Source organism: Musca autumnalis, unplaced genomic scaffold (genome assembly GCF_047663935.1).
Source record: "Musca autumnalis isolate F117 unplaced genomic scaffold, ASM4766393v1 scaffold_4, whole genome shotgun sequence".
In the NCBI taxonomy this organism is placed as follows: Eukaryota; Metazoa; Arthropoda; class Insecta; order Diptera; family Muscidae; genus Musca; species Musca autumnalis.
Genome location: NW_027411977.1, coordinates 125,981,370 through 125,997,844, shown reverse-complemented (window position 1 = coordinate 125,997,844; position 16,475 = coordinate 125,981,370). Strand labels below are relative to the sequence as shown.

General features: G+C 35.7%; 1 protein-coding gene across 1 annotated transcript; it reads left to right on the top strand.

The window, feature by feature from the left end:
- The first annotated feature begins 2,089 nt into the window (after nucleotides 1-2,089).
- Nucleotides 2,090-15,500, top strand: LOC141401621 (probable serine hydrolase). Its single transcript, XM_073981952.1, has 2 exons — nucleotides 2,090-2,335; nucleotides 14,267-15,500. Exons 1-2 carry the CDS (start codon nucleotides 2,300-2,302, stop codon nucleotides 15,260-15,262), a joined length of 1,032 nt encoding a protein of 343 aa, XP_073838053.1. The 5' UTR covers nucleotides 2,090-2,299; the 3' UTR covers nucleotides 15,263-15,500.
- Nucleotides 15,501-16,475: the final 975 nt, after the last annotated feature.

Here is a 16,475-nt window from a genome sequence, read left to right as displayed (position 1 = left end):
ACTACAATCCTATAAATGATTTTTTGAAAAACGCGACTAGAAGAAAATGTCAAAAGACACTTAAAATCTGGCTTCAAAATGTCAACATCATAAAAAGAAGTAGATCAAAGTTTGGTTTAATCACAAATGTCCAAAGTCATTTCATTTTATCCCAAAGCATTTAATTTCTATAATATACAATCACAATTCGCGATTTATAAAAGGGTAATCAATCATTGGCTTCAACTATGTTAAATTTTCAAAAATATTGGCCACTAAGAGTGGCCTTTGTATCTGAGCGTTGATGAATCAACTAGTCTGTCAATCATTCAACTCTTGGTCTGTTCCAGAACTGCAAACATCTACTAATTTTTACTATTTTTTTCGATAACATAAAGGAAAAATTGTTATCGTAGTAAAAAATAGTAGCTTCTTGCAGGTTCTGGAACAGAGGATCTTTTATTAATATACAGTAGAACTTCGATAATTCGTAATTCAAGGGACCAGCCAATTTTTACGAATTATCGAGGATTACGATTTATCGAGATTACAAATTGACGAGGTTAAAATAAAATAATACGAATAATCGAGGTTTTTTCATTTATTGAAAAACTTATATAAAAATTCAGAAACAAAACAAAAACTGTTATTCATATAGCTTAAATAAGTACACTTGATTTAAAAACTAAAATAAATGAGTGAATAAATGAAAAAGCCTGTGATATGAGGTTGTAATAACAACCAACATTTGAAGCCATTCGTTAAATATTTCAGTTGTCATCCAAGCTTTTTTATTGTACCGCTATTCTACTAGGAAATTTCTTATGTTCTTTAAGGATCTGGTAACATTTATAAAATAATAATGGACCTGAAACTGGAATATTAGACTCTCGACATTGTCCAAACCATACAACTAAAGCCTTTTCTACATCGGGATACCCATGACAAATCATCAAAAAAAAAAAAAAACTAACGGTAAAAGCCATTGACAGCGCTTAGTGATTGTGTAATTTCGCCAGAATTATTGATGCTGTGCATTTAGTACGTAAACATTTGTAATAAAAAGATGTTAACAACAAAATTATAAAATTTTTATGAAATTAGAAAATGTTTTGAGGTGAAAAAGTTACGAGTTATCGAGGGGACCAAAATGCGTGTAATTTTTACGAAATATCGCGATTTTTTCAAGGGACCGGCAGTTTGTTACGAATTATCGAAGATTACGAATTATCGAAGTTCTACTGTAGAATGTTAGTAACACTCAGTCCCAAATAAAAATACAATTTCCATTCAGCTCCACACAATTTACAAGCATGCACTAAACCAATGTTCGGCAAAAAGGGGCACACGTGCCCTTGATGAGAATAACAACAGAACAACCATCTCTCAGTCTTCGTTCAGAAGTCAAAGAAGAAGGTTCTGTTGTCGGTTGTTTCAATGATTTTTAATTTTAGCAATGCATTAACGCACACGCTGTTTGTGGAGAGAGCGAGAGAGAGTCGTATGCGTGAGGCCGCAAACAATGCATTTGTATTGGTGCCGATACCTGCACTAAACCACTGTTGGGCAGAAATGCTTGGCCACATACACAAAAGTGTAAAAAATACATGAGTCTCTCGCAATTTGCCCACCATTGCACTAAACCAGCCAAGATCGCCCATATAAATCAGTGTTCACCAGCGAGCCCGTACTGAGAGCAACTGAGCATACATTACCGTGTGTTTTGGATTGAAAGTTACGATAATTTGCTCTCAGTAGCAGCTCGCTGGTGAACTCTGATATAAATTAACGTGACTGCAACAAAAACATATGATCTCTTTATTCTCAGTTGTCGTGGTTTAACAAAGGGAACACTCGTTCAGAGAGACTAATGCATAAAATATTTTGAGCACCACCGCACTAAACGAATGTTACACTTAAGCATACCACCGACGTTGAATATGGCCGAAGTCCATAATAATGACGTTCATTTTTTGCAATCAATCTCCCATTGAATTTAATTCTCTTTTAAATTAAATTGTTTATTATTTTTGTGAATATTGTGAGAAAGGCTGAGAGTGAAATTCGTCGCTATTTGTCATACATTTATCGGAACTCTCCGAATACACAATGGACGTTGATCTTGCTCGTGATTTAGTAAACAGAGTAAATATAAATAAACACTCAGTAAATTATTGTCAATTAGTAGACGAAGATCGTCGCAAGAGCAAAACACATTTGTGCATTTCTTAAAATCAATTTATTTTTATTTTATTAAATAATATTAATAATTTATTCGTAAAGATATAAGCCACAAAAAACGAATGCAACAAACAGAACAATGTCCGCGAATCAATTCGAAGGAACTCACAAAGAGGTAAATTATAAGTGTTTTCAATTCAAATTAAAAACAAAGAAAACAACAAATTTGAACTATGGACTTTCGCACAATTAGTGTTATTCACTACATAATTTTGAAATCTTTTTGTGGTATCCACTTCAAAAATTATTGTCGTTTTAAGTGGGCGAATTGCTTGCTATTGGTTGAAATGGCATTTTTATTTGACTACATATGTAGATATGTATGCGTGTATGTTATGATCAATAAATTACCAATTAAAACGGTACTGTCGAACTTCTCTACAATGAACACCTATATAACTGATAATTATCTAAAACGATTCGTTTTGTAAAACATAACTATATGTTCTCAATTACTTTTCAACGAATTTTCTGTACGTATTAATTTAATTCTTGGTCCCACGCAGCTTTGTTATCAAGAAGTTCGACTGTAATAAAATTTACAGTCATTGGTGCCATAGAAATGCTCACGTTTGTAAAAACTATGTGGCGATCACCAAACATTGAATTCATAAAACTTAATATTAATTTAGATAATGATCGCTTTATCAACACAATGTCCAGAAAGCACTTTGTTGAATTGAAATTGTGTGTAATTTAGAATATAGTCCGACAGATACACGGAAAACAAATAATTTTGCTGATTAGAATTTCTTAAATATTGATATGGCAACGGGTGATTTAAATTGGACTTTCGATGTATAAACAAAAAAACATGTTTGTAGGCAGAACGATGCACAGTATCCAATTTTCCGAAAAACCTGGCCAAAAATCGAAATAGAAATTGTATCAATTTACACTAAATAGGGTCAAATATTGTTAATAGAATCCCACTGCGTCTAGTTATGAAGAAATATATACGTTTCTTGTTTAATAAGTGGGTATAAAAGCAAGTCAAAGTTACCCTTTTTGGAATTTTTTTCGTCTCAATAAGTTGTGTATAAAGCTATGATAATATCCAAAATAAACAAGGGGTTTTAAATATTTTTTTTTGTAATTGTAATGAAAGGTTTAAAAAACGTATTTTAGATGTTTAGTGTCGCCAATGAAGTGTGATTTTTTAATACTTGATGTCCGTACTTTTTTCAAGGTAAATTTTCACAATAAAGGATGAAAATAAATCATTTTATAAAAAGGGAAGATTTTTTTACCAATTTCCATCGAAACATCATGCACATATTTGCACTTTTCGTTTCTTTGTGATATTTTGTCTTGCAGTTATTTTCATAGTTTCGTTGATTCAGAATGTCAGAATATTGTATAGGGTGACTTCCTGGCGTTTAGGTAAAATTTAGAGTTTTGATGTATTCTAGGACATATAGTAAAATTTTTTATGGCGAACAAATTTCTAGAATATTTTGATCTGCTACGATCACATTTTATAGGAGATTTTAACGATTCGTGAAATAAGGGACCAAAAAGACCCCTTGTATGACTCATACGAGGGTTAATTTTCCTCACATTCTTGTCAGTAAAGTTGCCAAAGACACCATACACCTAAAGTGCAAGGATTGCAAGTAATCTTGACTCAAATATTTCTAAAACTGTAGAAATGGTAGAAGCTTGCACCCCTATTTCAGTTTCTTGGTTTTGTGGCAAAATTGATACCGATATTTCCTTGGTATGTAATGCAAATAGAGATTTCATTTCTTTGGTGACATAGTGAAATTTAGCTAAGAACATTTTTGTCTTTGACGCCATTCTTCTAAAATGATGCTTTGTATGACAATTTTGCCAAAACTTTGATGAAGTACGACATTAACCCTAAAATGTTTTTCTAATTTGCATATTTCTGGAGTTAAGGTAAGATATAGAGTTTTTGTGTATTCTAGGACCTATAGTAAAAATTTATGGCGAAGAAATTTGTAGAATATTTTGATCCGATAAGATCACATTTTATAGGAGGAGGGACCAAAAAGATCCCTTAAATGACCGCCTGAGGGTTAACTAATATCAAAAATGTAATCAGCGGCGCGAAAAACATAAGAACCAAAGGTTAGGTCAAAATCTATTCATTTTTAGAGTTTTGGCCAGGTTTTTCGAAAAATCGGAAAACAAGTTTAAGTTTCTTGAATTTTAGCCACAATTTTTAACCAAACTATCTGCAATTTGACATTTGAGGTTCTCAGTGGTCATAAAACATCTCCACGAAACATCGTCAACATAGGTCCATGTTTTGGTATAGCCCCCATATAACGGTACCTCCCGATTTTCGGTATTTTGAGAATTTTAGCCACAATTTGTAACCGAACTATCTGCAATTTGACAGTTGAGGTTCTCAGTGGTCATGAAATATCTCCACCAAACATCGTCAACATAGGTCCATGTTTTGGTATAGCCCCCATCTAACGGTACCTCCCGATTTTCGGTATTTTGAGCATTTTAGTTACAATTTTTAACCGAACTAGCTGTAATTTGCCATTTGAGGTTCTCAGTGGTCATAAAATATCCCCACCGAACATCGTCAACATAGGTCCATGTTTTGGTATAGCCCCCATATAACGGTACCTCCCGATTTTCGGTATTTTGAGCATTTTAGTTACAATTTTTAACCGAACTAGCTGTAATTTGCCATTTGAGGTTCTCAGTGGTCATAAAATATCCCCACCAAACATCGTCAACATAGGTCCATGTTTTGGTATAGCCCCCATATAACAGTATCTCCCGATTTTCGGTATTTTGAGAATTTTAGCTGCAATTTTTAACCGAACTAGCTGCAATGATCGGTATTTTGAGAATTTTAGCTACAATTTTGTCTATTCAAAAATAATCGTCAATATAGGTCCATGTTTTGGTATATCCCCCCATATAACTGTACCTCCCGATTTTTGGGAATTTTCAGTGGTCACGAAATTTCTTCACTAAAATTCGTCAATGTGGGTCCATTTTTGAGGGTCTACATTGTTTTGATGAAACTACCCTCAATTTGACTCTTGAAGTTTTCACCAGCTATAAAACTTTTCCGCCAAAAAATTTAAAGATAGGTTGACTCTTTGATATAGCCCCGTATGTGGTACCTTTCACCTCGCTGAACACATTTTTTATACCCTCCACCATAGTATGGAGGGTATATTAAGTTTGTTTTTCCGTTTGTAACGCATTGAAATACTCATTTGCGACCCAATAAAGTATATATATTCTTGATCAGGGTAAAATTCTAAGTCGATCTGAGCACGTCCGTCCGTCCGTCCGTCCGTCTGTGGTAATCACTCTAGCATCCACAAAAATGGAGATAGGACGCTGAAATTTTGGGAAAATGCGTCTTTTGTTTGCAGGCAGGTCAAGTTCGATGATGGGCTATATCGGTCCACGTTTTGGTATAGCCCCCATATAACGGTACCCCCCGATTTACGGTATTTTGACGTTTTTTGCTACCTTTTCAGACCGATTTGGCTATAATTTGACATTTAGGGTTCTTAAGTGTCAATAAACATATATAACATAACTTGTGGACATAGGTCCACGTTTTGGTATAGGCCCCATATAACGGTACCCCCCGATTTGCGGTATTTTGACGTTTTTAGCTACATTTTTAGACCGATTTAGCTATAATTTGACACTTAGGGTTCTTAAGTATCAATAAACTTATATAACAAAAGTTGTGGACATAGGTCCACGTTTTGGTATAGCCCCCATATAACGGTACCCCCGATATACGGTATTTTGACGTTTTTAGCTACATTATCAGACCGATGTAGCTATAATTTGACATTTAGTGTTCTTAAGTGTTAATAAACTTATATATTAGAAGTTGTGGACATAGGTCCACGTTTTGGTATAGCCCCCATATAACGGTACCCCCCGATTTACGGTATTTTGACGGTTTTAGCTACATTTTCAAACCGATTTGGCTATAATTTCACATTTAGGGTTCTTAAATGTCAATAAACTTATATGACAAAAGTTGTGGACATAGGTCCACGTTTTGGTATAGCCCCCATATAACGGTACCCCCCGATTTACGGTATTTTGACGGTTTTAGCTACATTTTCAGACCGACTTAGCTATATTTTGACATTTAGGGTTCTTAAGTGTCATTAAACTTATTTAACAAAACTTGTGGACATAGGTTCACGTTTTGATATAGCCCCCATATAACGGTACCCCCCGATTTGCGGTATTTTGACGTTTGTAGCTACATTTTCAGACCGAATTAGCTATAATTTGACATTTAGGGTTCTTAAGTGTCAATAAACTTATATAACAAAATTTGTGGACATAGGTCCACGTTTTGGTATAGCCCCCATATAACGGTACCCCCGATTTACGGTATTTTGACGTTTTTAGCTACATTTTCAGACCGATGTAGCTATAATATGACATTTAGGGTTCTTAAATGTCAATCAACTTATATAACGAAAGTTGTGGACATAGGTCCACGCTTTGGTATAGCCCCCATATAACGGTACTCCCCGATTTACGGTATTTTGACGGTTTTAGCTACATTTTCAGACCGATTTAGCTATAATTTGACATTTAGGGTTCTTAAGTAGCAATAAACTTGTATAACAAAAGTTGTGGACATAGGTCCACGTTTTGGTATAGCCCCCATATAACGGTACCCCCCGATTTACGGTATTTTGACGTTTTTAGCTACATTTTCAGACCGATGAAGCTATAATTTGACAATTGAAGTTCTTAAATGTCAATAAACTTATGTGACAAAACTTGTGGACATAGGTCCACGTTTTGGTATAGCCCCCATATAACTGTACCCCCCGATTTACGGTATTTTGACGTTTTTAGCTACATTTTAAGACCGATATAGCTATAATTTGACATTTAGGGTTCTTAAGTGTAACTAAACTTATATAACAAAAGTTGTGGACCTAGGTCCACGTTTTGGTATAGCCCCCATATAACGGTACCCCCGATTTACGGCATTTTGACGTTTTTATCTACATTTTCAGACCGATTTAGCTATCAATTGACAAAAAACTGATATAACTAGTGGACATAGGTCCATGTTTTGGAATAGCCCCCATATAACGTTACCGCCCGATTTCAGGTATTTTGAGAATTTTACCAACAAGTTTTAACCGAATTATCTGTAATTTGAAAATTTGACATTTGAAATTCTTAGTGGTCACCACACCTCTCCACCAAAAATTGTCAAGAAAGCCCCCATATAACGGTACCTCCCGATTTTCAGTAATTTGATGATTTTAGCTACAATATTAAACCGAACTAGCAGTAATTTGACATTTGAAGTTCTTAGTGGTCACAACACTTCTCCATCAAAAATTGTCAACATAGGTCCATGTTCGGATATAGCTCCCATGTAACGGTACCTCCCAATTTTCAGTAATTTGGCAATTTTAGCTACAATTTTTAACAGAACTAACTGTAATTTGACATTTGAAGGTTGTAGTGGTCACCACACATCTGCATCAACAATTTTCAACATAGCCCCAATATAACGATACTTCCCGATTTTCGATACTTTGAGGATTTTACTTAAAATGTTTAACCGAACGTAGGTTCATATTTTTGTATAGCCCCAAAACAAACCTCCCGATTTTCCCTACCTTAGCTTTATTTTGTGGACGAACTTTCTGTAATTTGAAATTTAAAAGTCAACAAAAATTCTGCAACAAAAATTGTTCATTTAAGTTCATATTTTCGTATAGCCCTGATACCTCCGAACTAGCTGTTAATGACATTTGAAGTCCCACGTTATGTACCGATTTTCGATATTTTGAGGATTCTAGCTAAATTTTTTAACCGAATTAGGAGTTATTTGACATTAAAGGCTCCCATCAAAAACTGTCAACATAGGCCCATGTTTTATTATAACCCCTATATAACAGTACCTCCCAATTTCTAGCCCACCAAAAATTGTCAACAGTTAGATATAGGCACCATAAAAAAGGGCCTCCCGAATGAAGCATTTTATGTACATTATCTGACATTTTAACGTACTCACTTAAAGTTGGGGACAGGAATGAATATTTTATGGTGGAGGGTATGAAAAGTTCGGCCCGGCCGAACTTAATGCTTTTTTACTTGTTTAGATTAGATAAGATAACACTGTGCAACAACAATGGAGGTCAAAGTCTGGGGCACGGAAAATTCCTCTTGGGGAAGAAAGGCCTTGGTGAGTATATTATGAACCCCGAAGGACAGATGCGCCGTGTGTCACGGTTTTTATATACACACACCAAGGGCTTTCATCTACAAAATGAATTATCTCTGCCCCAACATTTGTGTTCACAGTGTAATTTAAGCAATAGTGGGAGGCAGTAGGATTCTATCCATTATCGAAAAGTTATTCCCACTAAAATTGTAAAAGGACCCTAATTATTCCATTTTAATTAAGACTATTTTATGGTGGAGGGTATAAAAAGTTCGGCCCGGCCGAACTTAAAGACTTTTTACTTGTTTTTTTTTTTTTTGAAAAATTTATACCGACATTTCCTTGGTATGTAATACCATTTCTTTGGTAGCTTATAGTGAAATTTAGTGGAGAACATTTTTGTCTTTGACGCCATTTTTCTAAAATGATGTTTTGTATGACAATTTTGCCAAAACTCACATGAAGACCTTAACCCTAAAATGTGTTTTTAATTTTGCATATTTCTAGAGTTTTGCTAAGGTATAGAGGTTAGGTGTATTCTACGACCTATAGTAAAAAATTAATTGCGAACAAATTTGTAGAATATTTTGATCACATTTTATAGGAGAATGGACCAACAAGACCCCTTGAAGACCACCTGAGGATTAATTAATATGAAAAATGAAAAAAGCGACCCGAAAAACATAAGAACCCAAGGTTAAGTCAAAATCTATTCATTTTAAGAGTTTTGGCTAGGTTTTTCGTAAAATTGGACACTGTGCGATGGTTGTTGTATTTCGTATTTTTTTCACATGCTAGTCGAACCGAAATTTGCTTAATTTTTAACGTTATAATTTTAACATTGGATGTTGTAACAATTATCACTTTTCAAAGGTTTTAAAATCATAATAATGTGGATGGCATCGCGGTGCATGGTTACCATACCTGGGTGGGAGCCAAACGAGGGCATCACATTTTTAGCGATCGCAAAAAACGCTCAACGTAATGATTTTTTTGTTATTTTTCTCTTTCGAGACGAGCTGTTCTTGTATTATACTAGAAACATAAATCACTATTTTCTTTGCACGAGTCGATAAAGTCATGTCCGTGAGCCTGATAACTCTCGAATAGAGTAGCTAATTTTTCCAAACGATGTATAGCTTTAAACTCGATTAAACTTAACTCAAGTACAAAGATGAACGCCTTTGACCGGCATATTTCCTTCCACACAAAGTTCGAAATGTATCGTTTTGATAGTTTGAGGTAGGTTTTATGGTTCTGTTCACAACGACAACACTTTTTATACCCTCCACCATAATATGGAAGGTATAATTAAATTTGTCATTCCGTTTGTAACACATCGAAATATTCATTGGAAACCCTATAAAGTATATATATTCTTGATCAGGGTAAAATTCTAAGTTGATATAGCCATGTCCGCTGTCAGTCAGTCCGTCTGTTGAAATCAAGATACAGCTCGCAATTTTTAAGATAGAGCTTTGTAATTTAGAATAGAAGTTTCTATTACTCCTAAGATGTTTGGTATTACAAATGGGCTATATCGGTCCACGTTTTGATATAGCCCCCATAGAACGGTACCAGTCGATTTACGGTATTTTAAAGGTTTTAGCCTCATTGTCACAGCGAAATGGCTGAAATTTGATACTTAGTCTTCGTTAGGGGTATAAAATATCCCCCCCCCTGAAATTTGTCGGTATAGGTCCACGTCTTCATATAGCCCCATAGAACGGTACCTCCTAATTTTCGGAATTTTGAATGTTTTAGCCTCATTATAACACCGAAGTGTCTGAAATTCGGTATTTAGTCTTGTGTGGGATTTTAAAACTTTCTGCCAGACATTTGTCGGTATAGATCCACTCCTTCATGTATCCCCAATACCACAGTACCTCCCGATCATCGGTATTTTGAAGGTTGTTGCCTATATATCCCACCAAAATATTAAAAAAATGTTGGACAAATTCTAGCTAGTTCGGTTAAAAATTGTAGCTAAAGTCCTCGAAATACCGAAATTCGGGAGGTGCCGTTATATGGGGGCTATACCAAAACACGTATACGTAGAGGTATGGTGACCACTGAGTACTTCAAATATCAAATTACAGCTAGTTAGGTTAAAATTTGTATGTCACATCTTAAAAATACTGAAAATCGGGAGGTACCGTTATATAGGGGCTATATCCAAACATGGACCTATGTTGACAATTTTTGGTGGATAGGTGTTGGCCACCACAACTTTGAATGTCAAATTACAGCAAGTTCGGTTAAAATTTTATGTAAAATTCTCAAAATGCCGAAAATCGGGAGGTACCGTTATAAGGGGCTATATCCAAACATAGACCTATGTTGATAAATGTTGATGGAGAGGTGTGGTGACCACTAAGGACTTCAAATGTCAAATTACAGCTAGTTCGGTTAAAAATGGTAGGTAAAATCCTCAAAATACCGAAAATCGGGAGTTACCGTTATAAGAGGATATATCCAAACATAGACCTATGTTGATAATTTTTGATGGAGAGGAGTGATGACCACTAAGAACTTCAAATGTCAAATTACAGCTAGTTCGGTTAAAAATTGTAGCTAAAATCCTCAAAATACAGAAAATTGTGAGGTACTGTTATATGGGGCTATACCAAAACATGGACCTATCTTTAGAATTTTTAGTGAAGTAGTTTTTTGACAACTGGGAACCCCAAACGTCAAATTACATGTAGTTCGGTAAAAAATGTAAATGTAAAATCCCCAAAATACCGAAAATCGGGAGGCACCGTCATATGGAGACTATACCAAAACGTGGGCTGATATAGCCCATCTTCGAACTTGACCCTGCACTAAAAACTCCTGTTACCGGATAATAGCAAATTCGGCTAAACAATGTGCTGGTAACAGTAAAATACTTCAATTCAGGATGATTCGTTACATGGGAACCACGCGAAAACTTGAACCTAGGACTGCAATATTTTTGTTACAGTGATGTTAGATCTGTTGAACCCATTGATAACAATTTTAGATCGATATACTATATTTTTCACACCTTCCCATGTAAGTGCCACCACTGTGTATCGGTAGGACTTAACGACAACATTATTTTGGTTGTTAACTTACCGAAAAATTTCGTTAATTGCCGGTATTATATGCATTACAATTTTAACGATATTTGTCGATAACTCGAAAAATGAGTCACAGAATTCCACTACAGGTTCGTATATGGACTATATCGTTCCAATCTTTCCCTCACAAAATTCTGGAAAAGTGCGGTTTAAGGTCTGCTCTGGAATAGTTTTGATTTTTTTTTGCAACAGGTTGTACTCGGGTCTCCTATTACGATGGTACAAGTTTCTTCAGGGGCAAGTCCATATTTCCTGAGAAAATGTCCTGAAAGCTGTAAAAACCGCTACGGCCACCATGTGTTGCGGCTGGTGTGCACGAGATCTTCGAACAGTATATTACGTTGGCTTAAACTTTGCACATCGAAATATTTCTTAGTTTGAAGTTGGTGCTTATCGGTCCACCCCTTCCACACAAAAGTTCAAACATTTCCACTAAAAAAGCGATATCTCTTGAACGGAGCAATCGATTCAGTCCAAAATTTGGATATCGTAATATTAGTTTAGGTTCGACAAGTAAGACAGGCGTTATATCCTCCACCACGAATTGTATAGAAGTAAAATCCCTGCAAACCTTTTCTATCGCCTAAGACTAATACGTGATTCTTCTGGGCGATTAATCTGTCGCAGACGGTATCGCCTAAAAATCTTCCGCGTATCACCAACCTTAAGTAAGTGTTTATGGAATGCGAATCGCGACCAAGATTCGCTGACGAATCATTTGGAAGATCTTAAGAAGAAGAAAATATAAAGAAAAAATTAAAGGAAATTTATTTTTCATTCTTCTTTGTTTTTTGTTTCTTTCATTTGTTGTCTTTGATTTTTATACTTTTTGTTTTCTTTTCTGATTTGATATAATTTTTAATTATTCCTTATGTTGTAGTGGTTTATACTGGTTCTCGGGCACTATCTTAATTAAACCCAGACATGTGTTGTGTTTGTCAATACTCATAATATTATACGAGCCATTTATACCAAAGTTATGTAGAATGTGTATATGAGAATTATAAGCAACCAAATCAAACAATTTAGTAACAATCGCGTGATCGGGGTTCGGAAGAATAATATATTATTCGCCTGCTCTAACAATAGCGGAACATAATACAAATTCGCGGAAAGATCGCCCAGAAGCATAGCAGAAGATTCGTCATAGCGATTGATTATAAACAATAATTTTTGAGAATTGTCTACGAATGGCAAATTACTCGCGTGGGTGAATTTTATATAAAAATTCACTAAAAAATCGCCGGAAAGAACCGCAATAGAATAATCTGATCAAAAAATCGTCCAACAATGGTTTGCAGGGATGGAATAGTAAGCTTCCTTTCGTTTATTAAGAAGACTAAATGCGAAATTTTACCAATTTCAAAATACCGAAATTCGGAAAGTACCGCTCTATGGGGGCTATGGGAAATTTCTTAGACTCAAGAAGACTAAATACCAGAGGTCAAGAGGTGCGCTTCTTTGGGGGATATAGGAAGACTGGACCGATACTGATAATTCTCTTCGGGAATATTTTATAACCCCATGGAAGACTAAATAACAAATTTCAGCTATTTTGATGGAATATTGACGTCACACCACTCAGAATTACGAAAATCGGAAGGTACGGTTTTACGGGGACTATATCGAAACGTGGACCTATACAGACGAATTTCAGTCAGAAAGGTTCAAAATTTCAAAATATCGAAAATTGTGATGTACCCTCCTATGGGGCTATATGAAGGCGTGGACCTATACAAACAAATTTAAAAAGGGAAAGTTGAATAGCCCCAACGAAGACTAAGTGCAAAATTTCAGCCATTTCGGAGGAATATTGAGGCCACAACCTGCAAAATACCGATAATCGGCGGTTATATGAAGGCGTGGACCTATACCGGCAACTTTCATATGGAAAGTTTTGTACCCCACATGAAGACTAATTACCAAATTTGAACAATTTCGTTAGAATATTGATGCCACACACTTCAAAATACCGGAAATTCGGAGGTACCATTCTATAGTGGCTATATGAAGGCATAGACGTACGCAGACAAATTTAATATAGAAAGTTTTATACTCCCAACGCAGCCTAAGTACCCAATTTCAGCCATTTCGGAGTAATATTGAGACCACAATCTTCAAAATACCGAAAACCGGGAGGTATAACAATATGGAGGCTATATGATGGCGTGGACCTATACCGACAAATTTCATATGGAAAGTTTTATACCCCAAATGAAGACAAAATACCAAATTTTAGCAATTTCGGTGGAATATTGATTCCACAAACTTCAAAATACCGGAAATCTGAAGGTACCGTTCTATGTTCCATTTTCCCATTCAACCTGCATGGCTTCCATGACAAACGCTTTTTAGTGCAGCCTTCGGAAGTTATGAGCTGACTTTGAATGCCAACACGTCATGATAACACCCCTCACATGTTTTCGAGGACGTGGGTTCAAACTCCAGCCTAGCTGAAGCTGATTTATTTAGTTTTGAAAATGTTGCCTTTAAAGCGAAGATCATTTTAAAAAAAAATTTAATTAATTTTTTTTGGAGTTGAGCTTTATGATCGAAGACTCGAACCCAGACAACCTTCAAATTATGTGACCTGTTTGGCTGCTGGTTTAGGTAGCTCATCAGACATACCGGCTGTGGAGTGGATTCTCTGGCAATCGTTCGAAACTAAGACTTATACTGAAGTTATTGTAATACTGTATTTAATTTTTTTCGTTTATGTCGATTCTTTATAATTTTGTTTTATTTATTACATTTATATCTTTTACAGTTTATGGATCTACGAATTCCCATGCCGTGGGGCTATGTGGTTGGACGTTGGTATGGTAATCGTAAAGTAAGACCGATATTGGCACTACACGGCTGGCTTGATAATATGGGCACATGGAATACCTTAATACCGCTGCTACCGAATCATATTGGCATACTTTGCATCGATCTTCCCGGTCATGGTTTATCTCCCAAACTGCCACGAGGTATTGTCTACCATGCCGTTGATTATGTTTGTGTTATCCTACGAATTATGGAGGAATATCAATGGCAAAAGGTGTCACTTTTGGCACATTCAATGAGCTCCATGATATCATTTATTTTTGCCTCACTCTATTCCGATCGATTGGATATGTTGATCAGCATCGATATTGTACGAACCAGATATAGACGGCCCAGTGCTCAAATTGAAATTATACGCAACAATATTGAAAAATATCTGGTAGAAGACGATCGCTTACAGTTGGCTAATCAAATGGAACCGCCATCGTATACACGGGAACAACTGTTGCAAATAATGTACGAGGGTACGCAACGCTCGGTGACCTTGGAGAATTGTCCGCATATTTTAGAACGTAATATTACCAAGTCAACAAAATATCCTGATAAGTATTATTTTTCCCGTGATGGTCGAGTTAAATATTATTTTGAATTCACAACATCACCTCCATTTGCTGCGGAATTGGCACGACGAATACATAATGTACCCTATTGTGTTATCAAAGGTGCCCAGTCGAATTATATTGATGAACAAAGTGCGGAGGTCATTGAAATTTTGAAGTGTAATAATCCTCATTTTGAGTTGCACGAGATTGAGGGTACCCACCACGTCCACTTGAATAATCCCCAACCGGTGGCTGCTGTACTGTGTCAATTTATCAATCGTCACAGACCTCCAATGGTAGAGACCTGGTCACTAAGAGATGATCTAGATGATGTCAATGAGGTGAAAAAACAAAAGAATGTCAAGTCAAAAAAGAGAAAAAGTAAATTATGACTGTTGCCTTTATCTGTAAATAGTGGTGACAGTCAGTGTTCAGATGAATGTTGGAAAAGTGCTTGCATGTTCTTAGGAAGTTATAAATAATAAAAAAAAAACAGAAATATTTATACATATGTTATATATTGTAAATAGTATTGTAATACATTATTGTTTGTAAATTATTAAGTGGTTATTAAGTATAAATAAGACCTTTTTATAAAAAGGGTTGAAATATATAAACAGATTTCTGTTATTTGATAATATATTTATTAATTCAAAACCTAGATTAGATTAGGCCTAATGGGGTCGCAAAGAAGAACCAGTTTTGAATTAATTTAAAGAATCAAGCTATATTACCTGAAGAGATTATATTGGAAAAATTATATCTAGCGAAGTCCACACAACAATCGCTATATCGATTTAATACATATTGGGAACAAATAAAACAAGTAAGAAAGTCTCAGTCAACTGTACCGACAGAGATATACCCTCAGTCTCGGACCTGAAGAAATGAAGTAAACAAATTTCTCAGGAAGTAGAGATATGCCCCCGGAAAAAATTGTACCGTCGTAACTAGGGCCGCATACGCAATATGTTGCCAAAAATTAAAAAACTATCCCAGACAAGTCCTTAAACTGCACTCGTTTCAAACTTTGTGTGGCAGGAACCCGAAAGAGTGGCCCGATGTAGTCAGTATTCGGACATAATCCGAGTCTGTAAGAAATAATGGACCATTATCCCAGGAAGAATTGACTTGCCCTCAAAAAATTGCGTCTTCGTAACAGGCCCGCAAGAAGAACTTGTTGCACAAATTTTATGTCGGAAGTACACGAAGCCTCTAAAACTATCAGTCGGCTTTGCCGACAGAGATACAACCTCAGCCTGCGTGATGTGCAATTTTTATATATCGAATACCGAATACACAACCAAAATCGTTTCCCCCGAAATTTATGTATTTTTGCAGAGGAGGTATCTGAAGGAATGGACCGCATTGTCCATTCTGGAAATGGATCTTATTTTGGGAGGCATTTCTATGGATAGATAGTGCCCATCACTGATTTCAGATGGACATCGTATAATTTAGAATTCTTGTCATGGTCCAAGAAGCATGGACTTGTCCATGAAAATCATAATATCACTGTAAACAGGACCACAAAGAGTAGCTGTGGTAAAAATGCCAAAGGTTCCTCGAACAGACTTTAAACTGCTTCTTATTCTTCTTCTTTTC

Coding starts and splice junctions, on each gene's coding strand:
- LOC141401621 (XM_073981952.1), top strand. CDS start 2,300: ATGTCCGCGAATCAATTCGAAGGAACTCACAAAGAG. Junction 2,336..14,266: donor TCGAAGGAACTCACAAAGAG/GTAAATTATAAG, acceptor TATCTTTTACAG/TTTATGGATCTACGAATTCC.